Genomic DNA, 15,778 nt, shown 5'->3' with positions numbered 1-15,778 from the left:
TATGAGGTTAATCACTCTCTGGTTCAGAAATAGGATCTTGGCCATATGCTTGCACAATATCCTGTGTTGCCATTGTTTAAAATAAAGATTAAAAAAATGTAGAAAGTAGTCAAATACAGCGCACAGCAAATCAGAAGTAAACATTATCCATGAATGTTGGGATGAATACTGAAGGGGGAGTGATCATGGGCGTGGCAGACAGGCAAGGAGTTTCTTAAAGAGACAGAGGAGAAATCAAAGCTTCATGAACAGTGTTGCTACAGAGGGAAATTTCTTTTTAAATATGTTTGAAATTTGCTGCATTTTCCAAACAATTTGTGGGTAGCATAGTTATTTGAGTATGCTTTAAAGACTTATTCTATGTGAATTCTACAAAAACAATGGTAATTGTGGTCATTTTCACCCCAAATGTTGGGTTTAAGAAACATGTATATTTATCATTAGAATAGCATTAGAGTGAACACATTTTATGGATTTCTCTTAAAAAATTACCTTTGACTTTAAACGTAGCTAGATTTGGTCGGAGTGTTCTGAAAGCCTGCTTTACACCAAAGCAAACTATTTTATTACTAGTAATTCATCTTAATAATTATATCGCATGTTCACCTTTTTACTCACCAAAACACGTTTAAAGAATGAATAATTTTGTCAAACCTTCTGAAGTCCATTGCATTATGAATAACTGAAAGAAGAACCGTGAACAGGGAGAGAATACTGACCAAAACCTTTGGATTAATATGAATGTTTGAATTGAAGTGAAAGATTATCCTCATATATCTCTTTAAGGTGAAATCAGTTGAATAAGGTGTTCATCCAAGCTTTATACCTGCTGGACGTCACCCTCAGTAAAAGGAAGCTTTGTTGACACATGGAACATAATCTCTCTCTGTCTGAACGTAGTGTAGACAGATTCAGATCCTGTCTGTCCATGGGACACGTCGAGCCCTCCTCGAAACCTATCACATAAACACCAAAGAACATATAGTGTTACTGGTATAGTCTTCTGTCCTCAGTTCGGAGATAAGATCAAGTTTCATACAATCTAAACACTTTGTGAGGAACAAATGTCACCAAAAGTAGAGCATCTCCTTATAAAATACCAAAAACTATAACATCTGCACTGCAGAAAAAGCTCCCCTGACAGCAAAACCGTAGCTTTGATTACCTGTCAACAAAGTACATTCTGTATCTGGATGTGTTCCTCAAAGCTCCTTATCTCAGTAGCATGCTGAGTCCGAAACAGCAGGACAAATTGTTCCAAGGCTACAGTGATTATACCCTGCCATTTCCTTCTGCCACAGTACACTCACGTATCCCTCTATTGTCGCTCTATTTCCCCGTTTTCATCAACCATAGCCCTTGATGTTTACATTGAACTCCGATGTTGTGCAAGTCTTACCCTTTAAAATCTTGAAGTTCAATGGTATCTCCCAAGATACTGAGAAACTCTTTGAACGCTGGACTCTCCTCATCATTTCCAAACAGTTCCTCCTCAGATGTCTACATAAAAAAAAACAAACAGAGATTATGAAGAGATTTACGTGCGTTGGACCACGTATGTTGACACAGTTAGAAAATGTTCTCACCTGTCCAAACTTTTGATAAACAACACCAAACTTGAACGTGTTGTTGACCTCGTGTTCATCATAGGCAACAATCAGCTGGGACCCCTATGAAAATGAACAAAAAGAAAAAAAAGTTCAACATTTACTTCTGTGACTCTTATTGAACTTCTTGCCGCTTGTTTGTTAAATTTATTAATTAGGAAAACATGTTTTCCTCCTCCCTGGTATGTCTGTAGGGCAGGTTTACTGGGCCAGCCTTGCATGCGTAAGACTTCTATGAAACAAACTCTTGCCGCCCCCAGCGAGGCCACGTCGCCATATCTTGCATTAGAAAAACACAGATGGTTATTTTCCTTCCCTTAGGCATGGGCTGAAAACATGCCTCATCCCACAGCTTCAGCATCCTCAACGGAGGAGGACCAGACCCATCACATCTGCTTAGAGCAACTGTTATATCTGGAGTTGCTGTTAAATTAATAAGCTGAAGGGGTTGAGGTTTAATAAAGGGTTAAATTAATACAAAAAAAAAATAGTTGAAGATAGTTGGCTGTGGTCCAGGTCACCATGGCATTAAAGATGATATCTGGAGTTTCTGAGAAACGTCTCGATGTTTTGCCCTAAACAGCTGGACTTCCTCCCCCTGTCTCTGCCAATCTACCAGAAGCCATGCCTCTACTTTTCTGTATATGCATCGCGGAAGATAACAAGGTCGCATTGGGTTACATTGATATAGGGTCAGGTCAGAGCCAAAATCATATTTACCTGTTTGCTGTTGTGACACACGGCCTTGTTTCTGTGCACAGTTCCGCATTCACTCTGATTGACAGAGTCCGCTACAGGAAGTGGAAGCCTATTGGCTGGACGATCACGGCGCTCGTTTCCATTTGTATAGGGGTCTATAGGATGAAGGCGGGACTTACTGTATATACATTGATGTATATGAATGACCATCGGCAGTAGACCATAGTAGTAAAAGACTAGTTTATTTTTTCGCATTTCAAAAGAATCATACATAAACATATATTTCTCAGAAACTCCAGATATCAGCTTTAAGGCAGTCAAGGAGCCTGGATAACCTAAAGGCCTCATTGGGTTTAAAAAAAGATGCAGCTGAATATAATCAGCATAAAGAAGATATGAAATATCAAAACTCTCTATGATCTCATTCACACCTTCATCACCTCCAGACTTGACTGTTGTAATAGCCTTCTGTAAGGAATCCCCCCTACTCACTTACACAAACTTCAATACGTCCAGAACTCTGCTCACTCACATCCGGATAACACATCACCACCCCACCTCCAACAGCTCCACTGGCTCCCTTTGCAATGTCATATTAATTACAAGTTCCTCCTCCTCTCGCCCATCACTCGCACTAAGCACAGAACCTTGGAAGACCGAGCCTTTGCTGCCACCGCCCCCGCCCTCAAGAACACATACTCATTACAGAAATTTAAAACACTCCTCAAAACCCATTTGTTCAAACTTTGGTCTGGCGGTGGCTCAGTGCCTGAAAGGAGACCTGCACAAGGAAAATTAAAAGAAGGGTATAGGGAGAAAAAAAAGTGGCATAAGAAAAGGAGTGGAGGGGGCCTGGGGAGAGGTGTCTGCTGTGTGTGGCGTCTCAGCCTCTTTGGGCACCAGTACTGCCAGCTGAGTCAATGTAGATATTTTATTATTATTATTATTTTTATTTCCTCTGTTGTATTATTATAATTATTATTATTATTATTGTTACATTAACTTATCTTAATCTCTTTCTCTTATTTTTATCATTGTTTCATATTTCTTTCTCTCTTTTCTTTATTTGCTTTAAGTTCCCAAAAAAGTGCTATAGAAATTTGATGTATTATTACTATTATTAACTGTCTTAAGGGAAGCAAATACAGAGAAAAAAGTAAGGGTCCCAGGACTGAACCCTGAGGGATGCCACAATATCGAGCCGCAGGGTCAGACAAGTGATGTCCGACAGAAACAGTGAAAGTCCTGTCAGAGAGATATAAAGTGAACCATTCTAAGGCCACACCAGATATTCCTACACAGTCTTTAATTATATGGTGGTAGACAGTAACAAATGCAGAACTAAGGTCCAGCAGGACCAACATTGAGTAGTACCCATTGTCAGCGGACATTAAAGTATTTTTGAAGACCAAGTATAAAAGTACTGTTAACATGATCAGGGATAATGCCAGTGACGTGCAGTCAGGGTAGGCAAGGTAGGCAGTGCCTACCCAAGGATGAATTGATCTTTTGATTATTTGTTTTAATTATAATATAATTACAAATTATTTATTTTTCCATTTCCAATAGCCTACAGCACCTATAAGCTTGAAAGTGTCTGCATTTTGTGCGTTTCATAGCCCAAATGACTAAACAGCCCTTATTTCCTAGAACAGCTGCACAGTCTCACTCCACTGTTAGGCAGACGGAGACCACGCCCCCTCCCAAAGGCTCGTTGCTCCTCTGCCTCCGTTCCCATTGCGTGTTTTTACGTGTTTGCGCATGCGCAGTCAGGTCCCCAAGATGACAACCATTTATGTCCAAAGGCAGCATAGAGAGCGCTAGAGATAATAGAAAAACTTTTTTTTGAGGAAAGACAACAGCTTTTAAAAGATGAAGACCAACACCTGAGTTACCAGACCTTCAGCAAAGGAAAGGTCAGAAAATGTTTCATACTTTTCACAGTGAATGGTACAAAAGGAAGGATTGACTTTGTGGATGCTCCTCACTGAGGATGTTCCGAGATGTTGTTGTCTTTTTCTCCGTGTTTCTGTGTTTCTGTGGTCTTGATTTGCAACGTGCCTACCCAACCCTAGTGGTCACGGCACGTCACTGGATAATGCAGTCTCACATTCAGAATACCAATGCAAAGTAATATCACGCTGGTCATGGCAGTGGGAACAGTGGGATCATGAAAAAATGATAGTGATGGGGTGGACTCACCCGAGGATACAGGACTGGGTTGAACTTAAGGCCTGTAGCATCATCACACAAGAGCTGAAAGACAAAAGAGGATAATTTCCACAATTGTTTTCACAAGAAAAGTTACATTAATGCCAAACAATAGATGCCATTTCTTCAATCTAAAGCTTTGTGTTCAGCATCTGTGCCCCCTGTGCTGTTGCTTATTTTCCTTCAACACGTACAGTGTTCAGTGTGCTGAATCAAAAATGTTGTTTCTTCAGCAAAGGTAAATGCTTTAATGTATTCTAAGCTATTATATTTTTAGTTTCACAGAAGATTCTTAGCTGAGGTGAAACTCTTTCTTGCCCTCACCAATCACTGTTTCCACATGGTTGAGTCCTCGTTTGAGGGTTTATTTAAGAGTAATGGCATAGAATGACTTTGGAAAATAGGACTATAAGGTGAGGTCCATTGGATTATATTTGAATTCCTAACTTTGCAGCCATTGAGTAGGAGAGAGATTATCAGTGCTGATCTCACCAGGATGATAGCCAAATGTAGTTTGACATTAGACTTTACAGTTGTACCTGGCTATAGAGTAAATATGAAACAGTATAGGATCTTAAATTCCACAATTACGTTATTTCAACACATAACAAAACCAAACTTTGGAATTTAAGGCTATAATTATGGGATTGCATGCTGATTCAGGTTGATGCAGGATAATGGTGGGACTCTGTATGATGTGTCTATCCTGGAAATGGGTGTGTGGCTCCAATATGGAATCAAATATTTATCAAGAGGACAACACATGAATGAGTGAGTTCAATCATACCTTAGCAATCTGAGGAACACTAGGCAGCTGGTTGATCCCAGCTAAAGAGACTGTTTCATGAACTGTTTTCATCCTTGACCTGCATGGAAAAAAGAAACAAGAGACGCTTTGTTCTGTGAATATATTTAGTCAAGAATGAGAAGGTCATGAACATTTTAGTGAGGGTTTTTTTCTGTAAAAAAAAAACAAAAAACATATATATATATATATACATATCATGAAAGAAAATTTGATGCAAGTAGGGGATGAAAAAAAAACATTATTCTGCAACCTGCACAGCATTTAGTTTGCAAAAAAAAACAAAGATAAGGATAGTGTAAATGAAATTTTAAGTGATTTAATAAAATGTAAAAATATTAATGTAAAAATAAAATAGAATTAATAAAATAAAATAGAATTAATAAAATAAAATGAAATGAAATGAAATGAAATGAAATGAAATGAAATAAAATATTTTTCTTTTAATATTTGATCTCCACCCATCTGCCTTATATATGCAGGGGCTCTTGATGTTCAAGTCCCTATATCACCATTTTTCATGCTTATACTAACACCCTAAAAAGTGCTTCTGTAAAGTATTTTTCAATCCATCTTAATGTAAAACTGTGCATTTTAAAGGTATACTAATATATTAAATGTGTTCCAGGAGGAGCATCTGTCCAGCACTTTAGCAAAGTTTATGCATTTAAATTCAACGTTCCTTTTACTTATCCCTTTTAACCATTACCATCAGGTTCTCCCAATCCTCAGCACCACTCACTTCTCTTCACTGTAGCCCCATGTTGGCACCTGAGCTCCCAACATCTGCATTCCACTTTCCACTGTAAGCTTTGGTTCCATCTCCTCTTTCCCTCACATCATCCTGACCCCATTTGTTTCTGTTCATCCACTTGTCCCATTGACCCCTCAATTCCCATCGTTTATTCCCATATTTGTTTACGTTATATTGTTTCACAGTTGTCAAGGTACGACTGTAGATATGATCAGAGAAAATGTCAGAAATGGTGAACTTTTGACCACCCAAATTCCTCAAATAACTAACTGCGTACATACGTGTATATATTCATGATGTATACATGTAAATTTGCCCTTAAGGGATTTCAAATATCAATGAACCAGATGTTCACAGGAAGGAAAAATTAAGTAACCAATTACAGCAAACCGTGTATTGTTTGGCATTTATTAAACTGGATAATTGGATTAATTGTTTTTACAGAATAAAATGTAGCAAAACATATATAAATAAATATCCCAAATCTGGGTCAGTTTAAAAAAATGAAAATTTCCCCATCTCGTGAAATTTCAATTTAAATTTTTTTTAAAAAAGCTCCTACACTTCGACCTACTGTATCTTAACATTTAGGTGACAATGCAATATGGAGGATTGCTATGGCGTGGCAGAGGTCTGCGTGCTTTCTAGTATAGGTTATTTTGAGCTGCATTGCTAATAAAGCTATTGATGGTGAGAAAGCTACTGCTGCCAATTAGTCCTGCTAAGTTTCTGATTGTGGAGCTACTGCAGCCTTTCTGTATCCCTTAAATTGTTTCCCTGTTTATCCACTGAGAATTAAAAGTATGTGTACGTGTTTGCAACCCTGCAGGCTGACCACCAGTATACACAATGTAAACCATCACTCAGCAGATCTCTACACAATTTCATCCTTGTAAATGGTAAATGGACTTGATTTATATAGAGCTTTATCACCACACTGAAGCAGTCTCAAAGCGCTTTACATATCAGCTCATTCACCCAATCACTCTCACATTCACACACCAGTGGGACAGGACTGCCATGCAAGGCTCTAGTCGACCACTGGGAGCAACTTAGGGTTCAGTGTCTTGCCCAAGGACACTTCGACACATAGTTAGGTAGTGGGATCGAACCCCCAACCTCTCGATCAGAAGACGACCCTCTACCACCTGAGCCACGGTCGCCCTTGTAGTTTTTTGTAAACGTGAAAATCGCCACCAAACACATGAGCAGTGTCATAGTATCTAGTATGATGATAGTCACTAATTATGCAAAGTCTGACCACGATCGATGATGGGCTGTGAAGCCAGTCCATTATGACAATGATGATTTTTAATTGTTAGTATTTCTCCTTGTGTACCTGAGCATAATGCGGAGGAACTCCTGGCCCTCGGCCTCCTCGTGTTTTAAAGACATGATGAGGTTGCCAATGCTGCTGCCTGTGCAGTAATAGTTCATGTGCTCCTGAGTACAAGAAAGGGGACCGTTTTAAGACGGACACATTAACAACAACTCCACACACACACACACACACACACACACACACACACACACACACACACACACACACACACACACACACACACACACACACACACACACACACACCTTGCCCAGAAAGTGTTTCCGGTAAGCCCGAGCTGTGCTATTGCACTCTAGGCGGTAGCCGTGCCCCCCGCCTGGGCTCATGCCCTCTCCTTCATCCTCTTCCTCACAGAAACTAGACTCTGAAGAAGACGGTGTTCCTGCTGGAGCCTCTACATCCTCAATCCAATAACCCCCAAACTGAGGCAGGATTACCTGTGGGTATGGACCACCTTTGTCCAGAACCTTCAACATGAAACAAAGAATCAACAGGTAAGATCAAGACACGTCTGCAATCCAACAAAAACTTTAGCTTTTGATAATAACAAAAATGTCCATCAGTTGTCAGAGATTGTTTAAAAGCACACCGTAGACTTTTTGACCTAAAGAGTTGACCCAAATGAGTTATTTTAAATGATTCCTCAGGCCAATATACAGCGTTTGACAGTATCAATGCTCCGAGCTGGGCTTCCCTCTTGAAATACAGACTATGTACGTTTGGAGACACGGACCGTCTTTCACCAGGTCATGTGACCTGGAGAATGCCTGGAGAATGTTTCACTTTGCGGCAGTCATGTGACCACAGGCTCGGATATATATAGTTCCCACGTGACGTCACAACATACGGACATTTCCTAACCCGGCGCCATTGTTGTGGGCAGCTGAAACGAGTTAGCCTCTGTTAACAGCCAAAAGATAACAATATGGTAGTTTCTTGTTGGGTTAATGGTGCACTAATCACCGCGATAGTTCAGTTAAACATGGATTCTTTAGTAAGGTAAGTCAGCCAGTCAGATCCGTAACTTCGGGATAAGGATTGGCTCTGCATACACAATCAAAAGACGAAATGGAGGCTAGCCCGATTGACTGTTTGTTGATTTTTGCAACAGTGCTGCGGCGCTTGTGGCCATTAGGGGCACTTCCGTGAAAGTTACTGGTTTAGCACCCCTAGTGGCCAAAAGTTACACAATGTGCCTTTAAAGAAATATTCACATGCTAAAATCGTGCAAAAAAAGTTTTTTGGGTGCATTTTGTTTAAAATATTACTCACATCTTCAATACGGGGGTACGGGATATAGTCATCCTAGGAGAGCACAAACACACACAGTTATTCAAAGAAACTTCACAGTTTTTTTCCAACATTTATGATTTATAATTTGTATTCACACACACCAACACAGGCACAGAAGACTAACAACAAATCATTAAGCCTAATGGACTTTCTGGTAATGATGCAACCACAAAAAATGCACAGTCATCAGAAAACATCAGGAGGGGGCGTGTCAGCCATTCGATAACGACAGATCGGCTTTGATTTAGCGACCCCGAGGTCAAGAGCTGATACAGGCATGAGCATTCTTTAGAGTGTGACCTCTGCTACACACTGAGGTTACACTGACATTGTTTAGGGTGTGTGTGTGTGTGTGTGTGTGTGTGTGTGTGGGGGGGGGGGGGGGGGGGGGGGGGGGTCAGTCACAACTGACTGCTGTGATTTCCTAAAAATAGAAATCGATTAGAACCTAATTGATTTTTTGTTCAAAAGGCCTTTGGAGAATTGCTAACAATTTAGGGGGTGTCATACAGTTTGGACTTCTTATAAGTGACACGAAGAATAGGTATTGATCTTGTTCTACTTCCTACGGCTACAACTATGAGAGTGCAGGGAGTATGAGGAGTCGTAGTCAGCCAGATAAACAACAACCTACTGTATGTTGAATAAATTGATCAGAAAAGTTCATTTCTGTCTGTTTTTAATCACCACTCGCATAAGAATCATGAAGGCCAGCGATGAGGCAGACGGAGCGAGTCGATGGTAAAGTCACAAATAAAGCATGCAAAGCAGGCACAAACTATTGACATTCACGTAGGAGATAGGAGGTAAAACACATCCAGTCACACCTTCCATTTTTTGGTCTCATCAGCTTTAGGGACCTTATCAGCATCCATTTGCAGCATGAGGATAAAAGAAGTGCCAGAGTCAGAAAACCAAGATGATTAATGTGCGTTTTTGTCCCTTCACAAAACTTCATTCCTCTCCCTCACATTGATACCGACCGAGTGAACGTATCATGGTAATGTGCTTCCTGTCACATACCAGGTCATCATTGTAAATGAGAACTGGTTCTCAACTGACCTTACCTGGTGAAAAAAGGTAAAATAAATTTAACAAAAGCATACTTGCGTGCACATTACGCACACAGGTGATGAAAATACTTAATTATAGCTCTGTGACTCAGGCTTTCAGGCTAACCGTTCATTATTTTTTCATTTGTGATGATTGTTTCCTGTTAGTACACCTGCAATGCTCACCAGTGCTAAGTGCATCATTGGCAGGGCACTTATCAAGACAATAAGAGTCAATATATTGCACGGAAACGAAAAAAAAAAAGCCTATCAAAACAAGTGATTTAAAGCATAACAGAAAATATTTACATGTAAGCAAAGTTTATTCATAGAGGACAGAGACACAAAATTGCTCATTTACATCGTCCATAAGCCTGTATGAACATGTATGTTTTTAAAAGACTCCAGGGAGTTAGAAGAATGGATTGACATGTGTAGGGAGTATAGGCCCACTTCATTGCAGCCAAGCACAAACAAACAGGCAGCTGCTTACATTCTCACATTCACTCCTATGGGCAAAACAGTGACTCCAATTTACCAAACATAGATTGTTTTAAAGAGCAAATTAATCTTCAAGCACTGGGAGAACATGCAAACTCCACACAAAACGGACCCACGTGTTGAGACCTGCTTAAGTTGCACTTATGAAAGAAATAATAATATAATCATTGTTATCATACTGTCAAAAAACAGAATTTACAATGAAATCCAAAAAGAAAAGATGTAAGTGAGTATCTTTGTGTAGCAAATAGGGATGTAACGATTAAGGCAGTAAGGCAGTTAAAAATCGATTCATAGGCATCATGGTTCACATCGATATTCTGAAAATTGAATCGCAGTTCACAGTTTTTTAAACAGCAGAGGGCGCTATATATTTATCCTTCTCTTGTTTAAAAGTGTTGGCGACGGGCGGAATCTGCTACTACTTTCTTTCTGGCCACCTTATACTCTTAAACATGTTCATAAATTATTCCTTACCCCTTTAGCACTGAAAGAATATCTGTAATATTACGTGAATATGTGTAAGAGTCACGTTTTTCTATCATCTCTTGTTCACTGCTAAAATATCTGCATGTCAACCGACCACTGGGTTACCAGCGCCCTCTGCTGGTCCAAACAAATATCTGACTTAAATACAGTGAAATGACTGGGTTTTTTTTAAAAGTCCAATTGTTAAGGCACAAAATACATTTTCAGTTGCACTTTTAAAAAGAAAAAGAACCATTATGCAATTTTGCATTGTTTACTATAGAACCAGAATTTAAATGAATAGGCTTCTTCTTCATTTGTATTATTCCTTTATTTATTTCATTCAGGTTTTATTTTTAGTTAAATTGCATTGTTTTCAAGGGATTCTTTTGACAATGAAAAATAAAAGGAAAATAGTACAGTATTTTCCCAAAAAAATAAAGGAATATTTTTCAGTCATTTGTGTACAGTCCCATTTTGTAAAATAAATTGAGGGAGAATCGTATCGTGAACCCAGTATCGTGAATCGAATCGTATCGGGAGTTGAGTGAATCGTTACATCCCTAGTAGCAAATATGTTTTCTTTGATTGACTGCATGGTTTGAAAATGTAAAACTGCAATGTTATATGTTGCATATTTTCATAGTTTTTTGGTGCAGCTCATGCGCTGACCTCATTCACACGTTTTCAAGTGCAAAAACCTTGATATTATTCAGAAGAGAGAGATATAACTATTTTTGCATGTTTATCTTTACAGCATAGCCCTACACAGCAAAATGACTGGTGTCAATATTCCAGTGTTGGAGTAAAAGAACAAAATGCACTTTTATTGTAACATCCAATAAATTTACTTTACTTTAATAATTATTGTTTATTCCGGTTCATAAAGTGTGAGTCATCTATGATTAGATTGAAGTTAAAGTGTTACCTTTAAAGCCCTCACATTTGAAATAACACTGGCCTTATTACTGTGAAATGAATGTTCAGCATAGCCTAAAAAAGAAATCTACATTTCCACTTCCTCAATGCTCAGTTTCTTCATTCTAAATAGCTACAGAAAAACTTGTATCTTCTCCTATTGTATTCTTCTTTGAAACATTTCACTTCTCTCATTCAGCGCCTTTATGTGCCCTTATCTGTTCTCAGACCACTCAAATCAGGCTCCCATAGGGAGCCCATGGAGGGCACAAAGTGGTCCCAGACGCACAGAGACACACACATTGTTCAGCGATAAAAGAAATTCAAAGTATTCCACAGGAAAGATGAAAATGAAGGATTTTTTTTTTTTTTTGCCTTCACATCTGCACAGACACCAAAAGATCTCAAACAGGGTTTTACCAAAATATAAACATGCAATGTGATTGTTGTGGCTGCAGAAACAAACTCATATCTAGCTCAAATTTTCATGATCTTTTTAAAGATTTAACAGCAAACAAGCAAAGAGCAATGCAATTATCGCATAGTCAACAAACAGGAGAATAATGTTAACAATCAACATGTGGAGAATAATGGTTAATCTGATCCTATTGTGGGCTTGAAATTGCATTCAGAGGAAAGAAAAGAAGCATTTCATACCTGCATCCTCTCCAGCATATCGAAGAACTCTGCAGACTGAAACAGAGACAGACAGTGGGTTTAAATAAAATGAAGCAATACGACAGGTCAGTAGATCTCCAACCACACACACACACACACACACACACACACGCACACACACACACACACACACACATCTGAGGCATTCTCACTTCCTCAGAAAGCCACACACGCACACACACACACACACACACACACACACACACACACACACACACACACACACACACACACACACACACACACACACACACACACACACACACACACACACACACACACACACACACACACACACACACAATGTGCCTCACTATGTATGAAAATGTATGATCATCATTACAGCGGGCTTTCACCTAGTCACATGATCAAAGTGTGAAAAAGATTATGGTAACCAAGTCTGCACAAGGTTTAGACACACACACACACACATACACACACGCACACACACGCCACAGACACACATGTTGAGAGATGAGAAATCCATTTTTAACTGTTGGAAAACCATTTTTTTTCCCAATGGTGCATGGACTGGGTCAACTGGGTCACACTCTGCTGTAGGACAGCATCCAGTTCTTCAACATCAGCTGATATTCAATGGGCTCATGTTGGTCATACTGGTATAAAAAAAAAGATACTTAAACAGATCCCAGTTTTTATTTGATGGATTATTTCTAGAGTCAAGGGTCACCAACCTTTCTGAAACCGTGAACCACTTCTGTAAAGTTTGAAGGGCTACCAGTGAGGAAACACTTCTTTGGTTAAGATAATAAAAAAAGGCTAGCAGTAATTTTAAAATATAGGACACTTTTTTCTCCTAATTTATGTAATTGCTTCATTTCCCAAAAAATATAGAAAATCCACCTTGCATTTTAAAAAATATATCCTATCAATAATATTATATATAGCATACCACTGACCATACACCAGATCTGCAACACTTTAAAACAAAACATTTAACGATAGTTAATGAAATACTAAAACTCTATCAGGCGCAGCACTATTTAATTTAACTAAGTACTAACTACTTCTTTCATTTGTGTTTATCTTCTAGATTTTAGAAGACTACAACTCGTGAGGGCACTTCACATGGTATATGCAGACTACCTGGTGCTTGAGGGCACAATACTTTGTTGAATAAACAAACTCTTAAAGGATGACAATCAATTCTGGCTCTATGCAGGGGCAAGAGGGGGCAGTGCCCCCTCAAATAAATGTCTTGCCCCCTCAAATCAAAATTTTAGGAGAAGCGGAAAAATCAGCTCAAAAGGGGACACATCTCACATAGACACACCTCCCCCCAGCCCTCAGTAAATATCCATGCAGCCGGACAGTGTGGTGTGAAGTTTCAGCGCGGCCACGGAGTGGTAGGCTTTAAAGAAGCAGCTTCGTTTTCTCAGTAACAACTGCTTTGTTTCATTTAATCACAGCGGTTTTTACAAAACCAGCTTATTTATTTTCCACTCCAGGTTCCAGCAGCTCACAAAGAGAAAGTTAATGCTGTGTAATGCATCCATTTTTCAAAGCTTTTAAAAAGTGTAGTGCTCCTGTGGAGTGCAGGGAAAAGAGCTTTTGAACTGTTTAGTTGCTAATAAAAATTTGTTTTAAAAAAAGAAAGAAAACACAAAATGTTCTGTTCTATATCTGTTTCTGTGTTTTATAAATTAGTTTGAGAAGGATTTTTTGTAAATTATTATTCACAAGACCTTTCAGTTTTGTAAAAATATTGATCATAGTGTGTGAAGTCTTACTTTAGGTTCAAATGTATTTGAAAATTAGGCCATCCAGTAAAGACATATGTTATGTTGTTGGTTGATAAAATCTGAATGAAGGATATTTTATTTCATTGTATTGTATTGTATTTTTTTCAGTTTTCCCACTTGAGATTTTGCCACCTTATTGTGGTCAGGGGGTTTGCGTGCCTCAGTGACCTTAAGAGCTATACTAGCAGGAGCTTAGTCTTCAGGTAGGACACCCAAGTTGGACAGGTCTGAAGGTAGAGGCCTGACTAACTGCAATCCACTTCTCTAGGTTGAGGTTGGACACATACATAGCTAACAACACAATTCAATGAAGAAAGTGCTGGAGCATGATGTGTACATATGATGTTCCCTTAACATTTCTGACTGCTCCCTCATATATGCCTGTCTACAATATGATGACAATGTTTTTTGTCTTCATTAGACCGAAATTATCCAATCCAAAAACCGACAGTAAATAAACAGCTTGGAGCAAAATAGCTGTTTGGCATTGAGAGAGAAGATTTGGCCCATTTTTGATGATCACAACCCACATACTGGGCTCTGCTGCTCATCCACTAGTGCAACGTCCTCGCAAATATGGCAACATAAACATGAAAATAAATAATCAAACTTTCCTTTTATTGCATTAAAGTGTTAGAACAAAGTAACACTCCAACAAACACACGTTTACTCGCTTCTGTACTTAATAGTTTTGGCAAGAGGCGGTACATTTTACAAGTATTAGGGTTTGTTACTGCTCGAACAACAAATATCTATATAACACTGGTGGCGTGGTCGCACTATGTAGTGTTGTTACTGGTATTACAGTGAGAAATACAATTTCTTATTTAAGCTACCAGGTGTTGGCTTTCAAAGCGTACCGACAACTTTAAATGAAATAAATAAAATAAAACACCAATATTTTTTGTTTTTGGTGGTGTCTGTTGATTTTGCAGTTTTCTGGCCCTTAGAAGAAGATTAGTAATGAAAGTAAGTAACGAGTTACAGTAATATATTCCTGTTTTCAGTCACGCAGTAATAAAACGCATTACTGAAACAAAAATCATCAATATATTACTTGTTAAAATCTCAGTAACGCAAGGGACTTTAATGAATTCCGCTGATATTCCAATGAAAACAAATAAAAGAGTCAAAAAAGTGTTGAAGACACCACCGTCAATTCTACCCTTTTCTCTAGCGTAGAAGAAGAAACTCTGCATTGTGATATAATATCTATTCGGCTATGCTCAGGTCCTAAGTTATTCTATTATTTAGATATTTTGGTTTAAGTTATACAAACTTTTATTTGGTAATTAAATATTTATTTACAGTTACATTTTACATTTTCAGTCATTTGTTTTATGATGACAGACTAAATATTGTATTCCTAGAGCAGTGGTTCCCAAATTTTTCACAGTCTCGTACCCCTTCAGGCATTTAACCCAAAGACATGTACCCCCCACTCCTTCACTTAAAAACATAATAATGTCATGTCAATTACAATGTAGCCCTGTTGAGGAATTATATATAATAATAACTAAGAATATTTGCATTTCCTGAAGAAAATGTAAGTAAGGATGCAGGTGCTGGCCTGTGTTGCATTGCATTAGCTTAGTATTGGCATTAGCATTATCTGGCATCAGCCTAGCAATAGCATTAACCTAGCATCAACATTAACATTAGCACAGCAACAACATTAGCCTAACAA

At 38.6% G+C, this 15,778-nt stretch overlaps 1 protein-coding gene across 10 annotated transcripts in view; it reads right to left on the bottom strand.

Moving 5' to 3' along the window:
• Positions 1 to 15,778, bottom strand: part of rap1gap2a (RAP1 GTPase activating protein 2a) — a 140,280-nt gene that overhangs the window by 16,240 nt on the left and 108,262 nt on the right. For 7 of the 10 annotated variants that reach the window (XM_028463848.1, XM_028463847.1, XM_028463850.1 and 4 more), the window contains 10 exons: positions 12,308 to 12,343; positions 9,539 to 9,571; positions 8,691 to 8,723; positions 7,664 to 7,885; positions 7,416 to 7,519; positions 5,305 to 5,383; positions 4,509 to 4,562; positions 1,587 to 1,670; positions 1,400 to 1,500; positions 827 to 956 (listed from right to left, as the gene is read on the bottom strand). In XM_028463848.1, the coding sequence (XP_028319649.1) occupies positions 827 to 956; positions 1,400 to 1,500; positions 1,587 to 1,670; positions 4,509 to 4,562; positions 5,305 to 5,383; positions 7,416 to 7,519; positions 7,664 to 7,885; positions 8,691 to 8,723; positions 9,539 to 9,571; positions 12,308 to 12,343 (876 nt within the window). The remainder of the gene's footprint in view (positions 1 to 826; positions 957 to 1,399; positions 1,501 to 1,586; positions 1,671 to 4,508; positions 4,563 to 5,304; positions 5,384 to 7,415; positions 7,520 to 7,663; positions 7,886 to 8,690; positions 8,724 to 9,538; positions 9,572 to 12,307; positions 12,344 to 15,778) is intronic. The other 3 variants (XM_028463846.1, XM_028463854.1, XM_028463853.1) reach the window with 1 other exon arrangement.

Source organism: Gouania willdenowi, chromosome 13 (genome assembly GCF_900634775.1).
Source record: "Gouania willdenowi chromosome 13, fGouWil2.1, whole genome shotgun sequence".
Taxonomy (NCBI): Eukaryota; Metazoa; Chordata; class Actinopteri; order Blenniiformes; family Gobiesocidae; genus Gouania; species Gouania willdenowi.
Note: the sequence above shows the minus strand (reverse complement) of the source record. Positions and strands in the feature narration are given on the sequence as shown.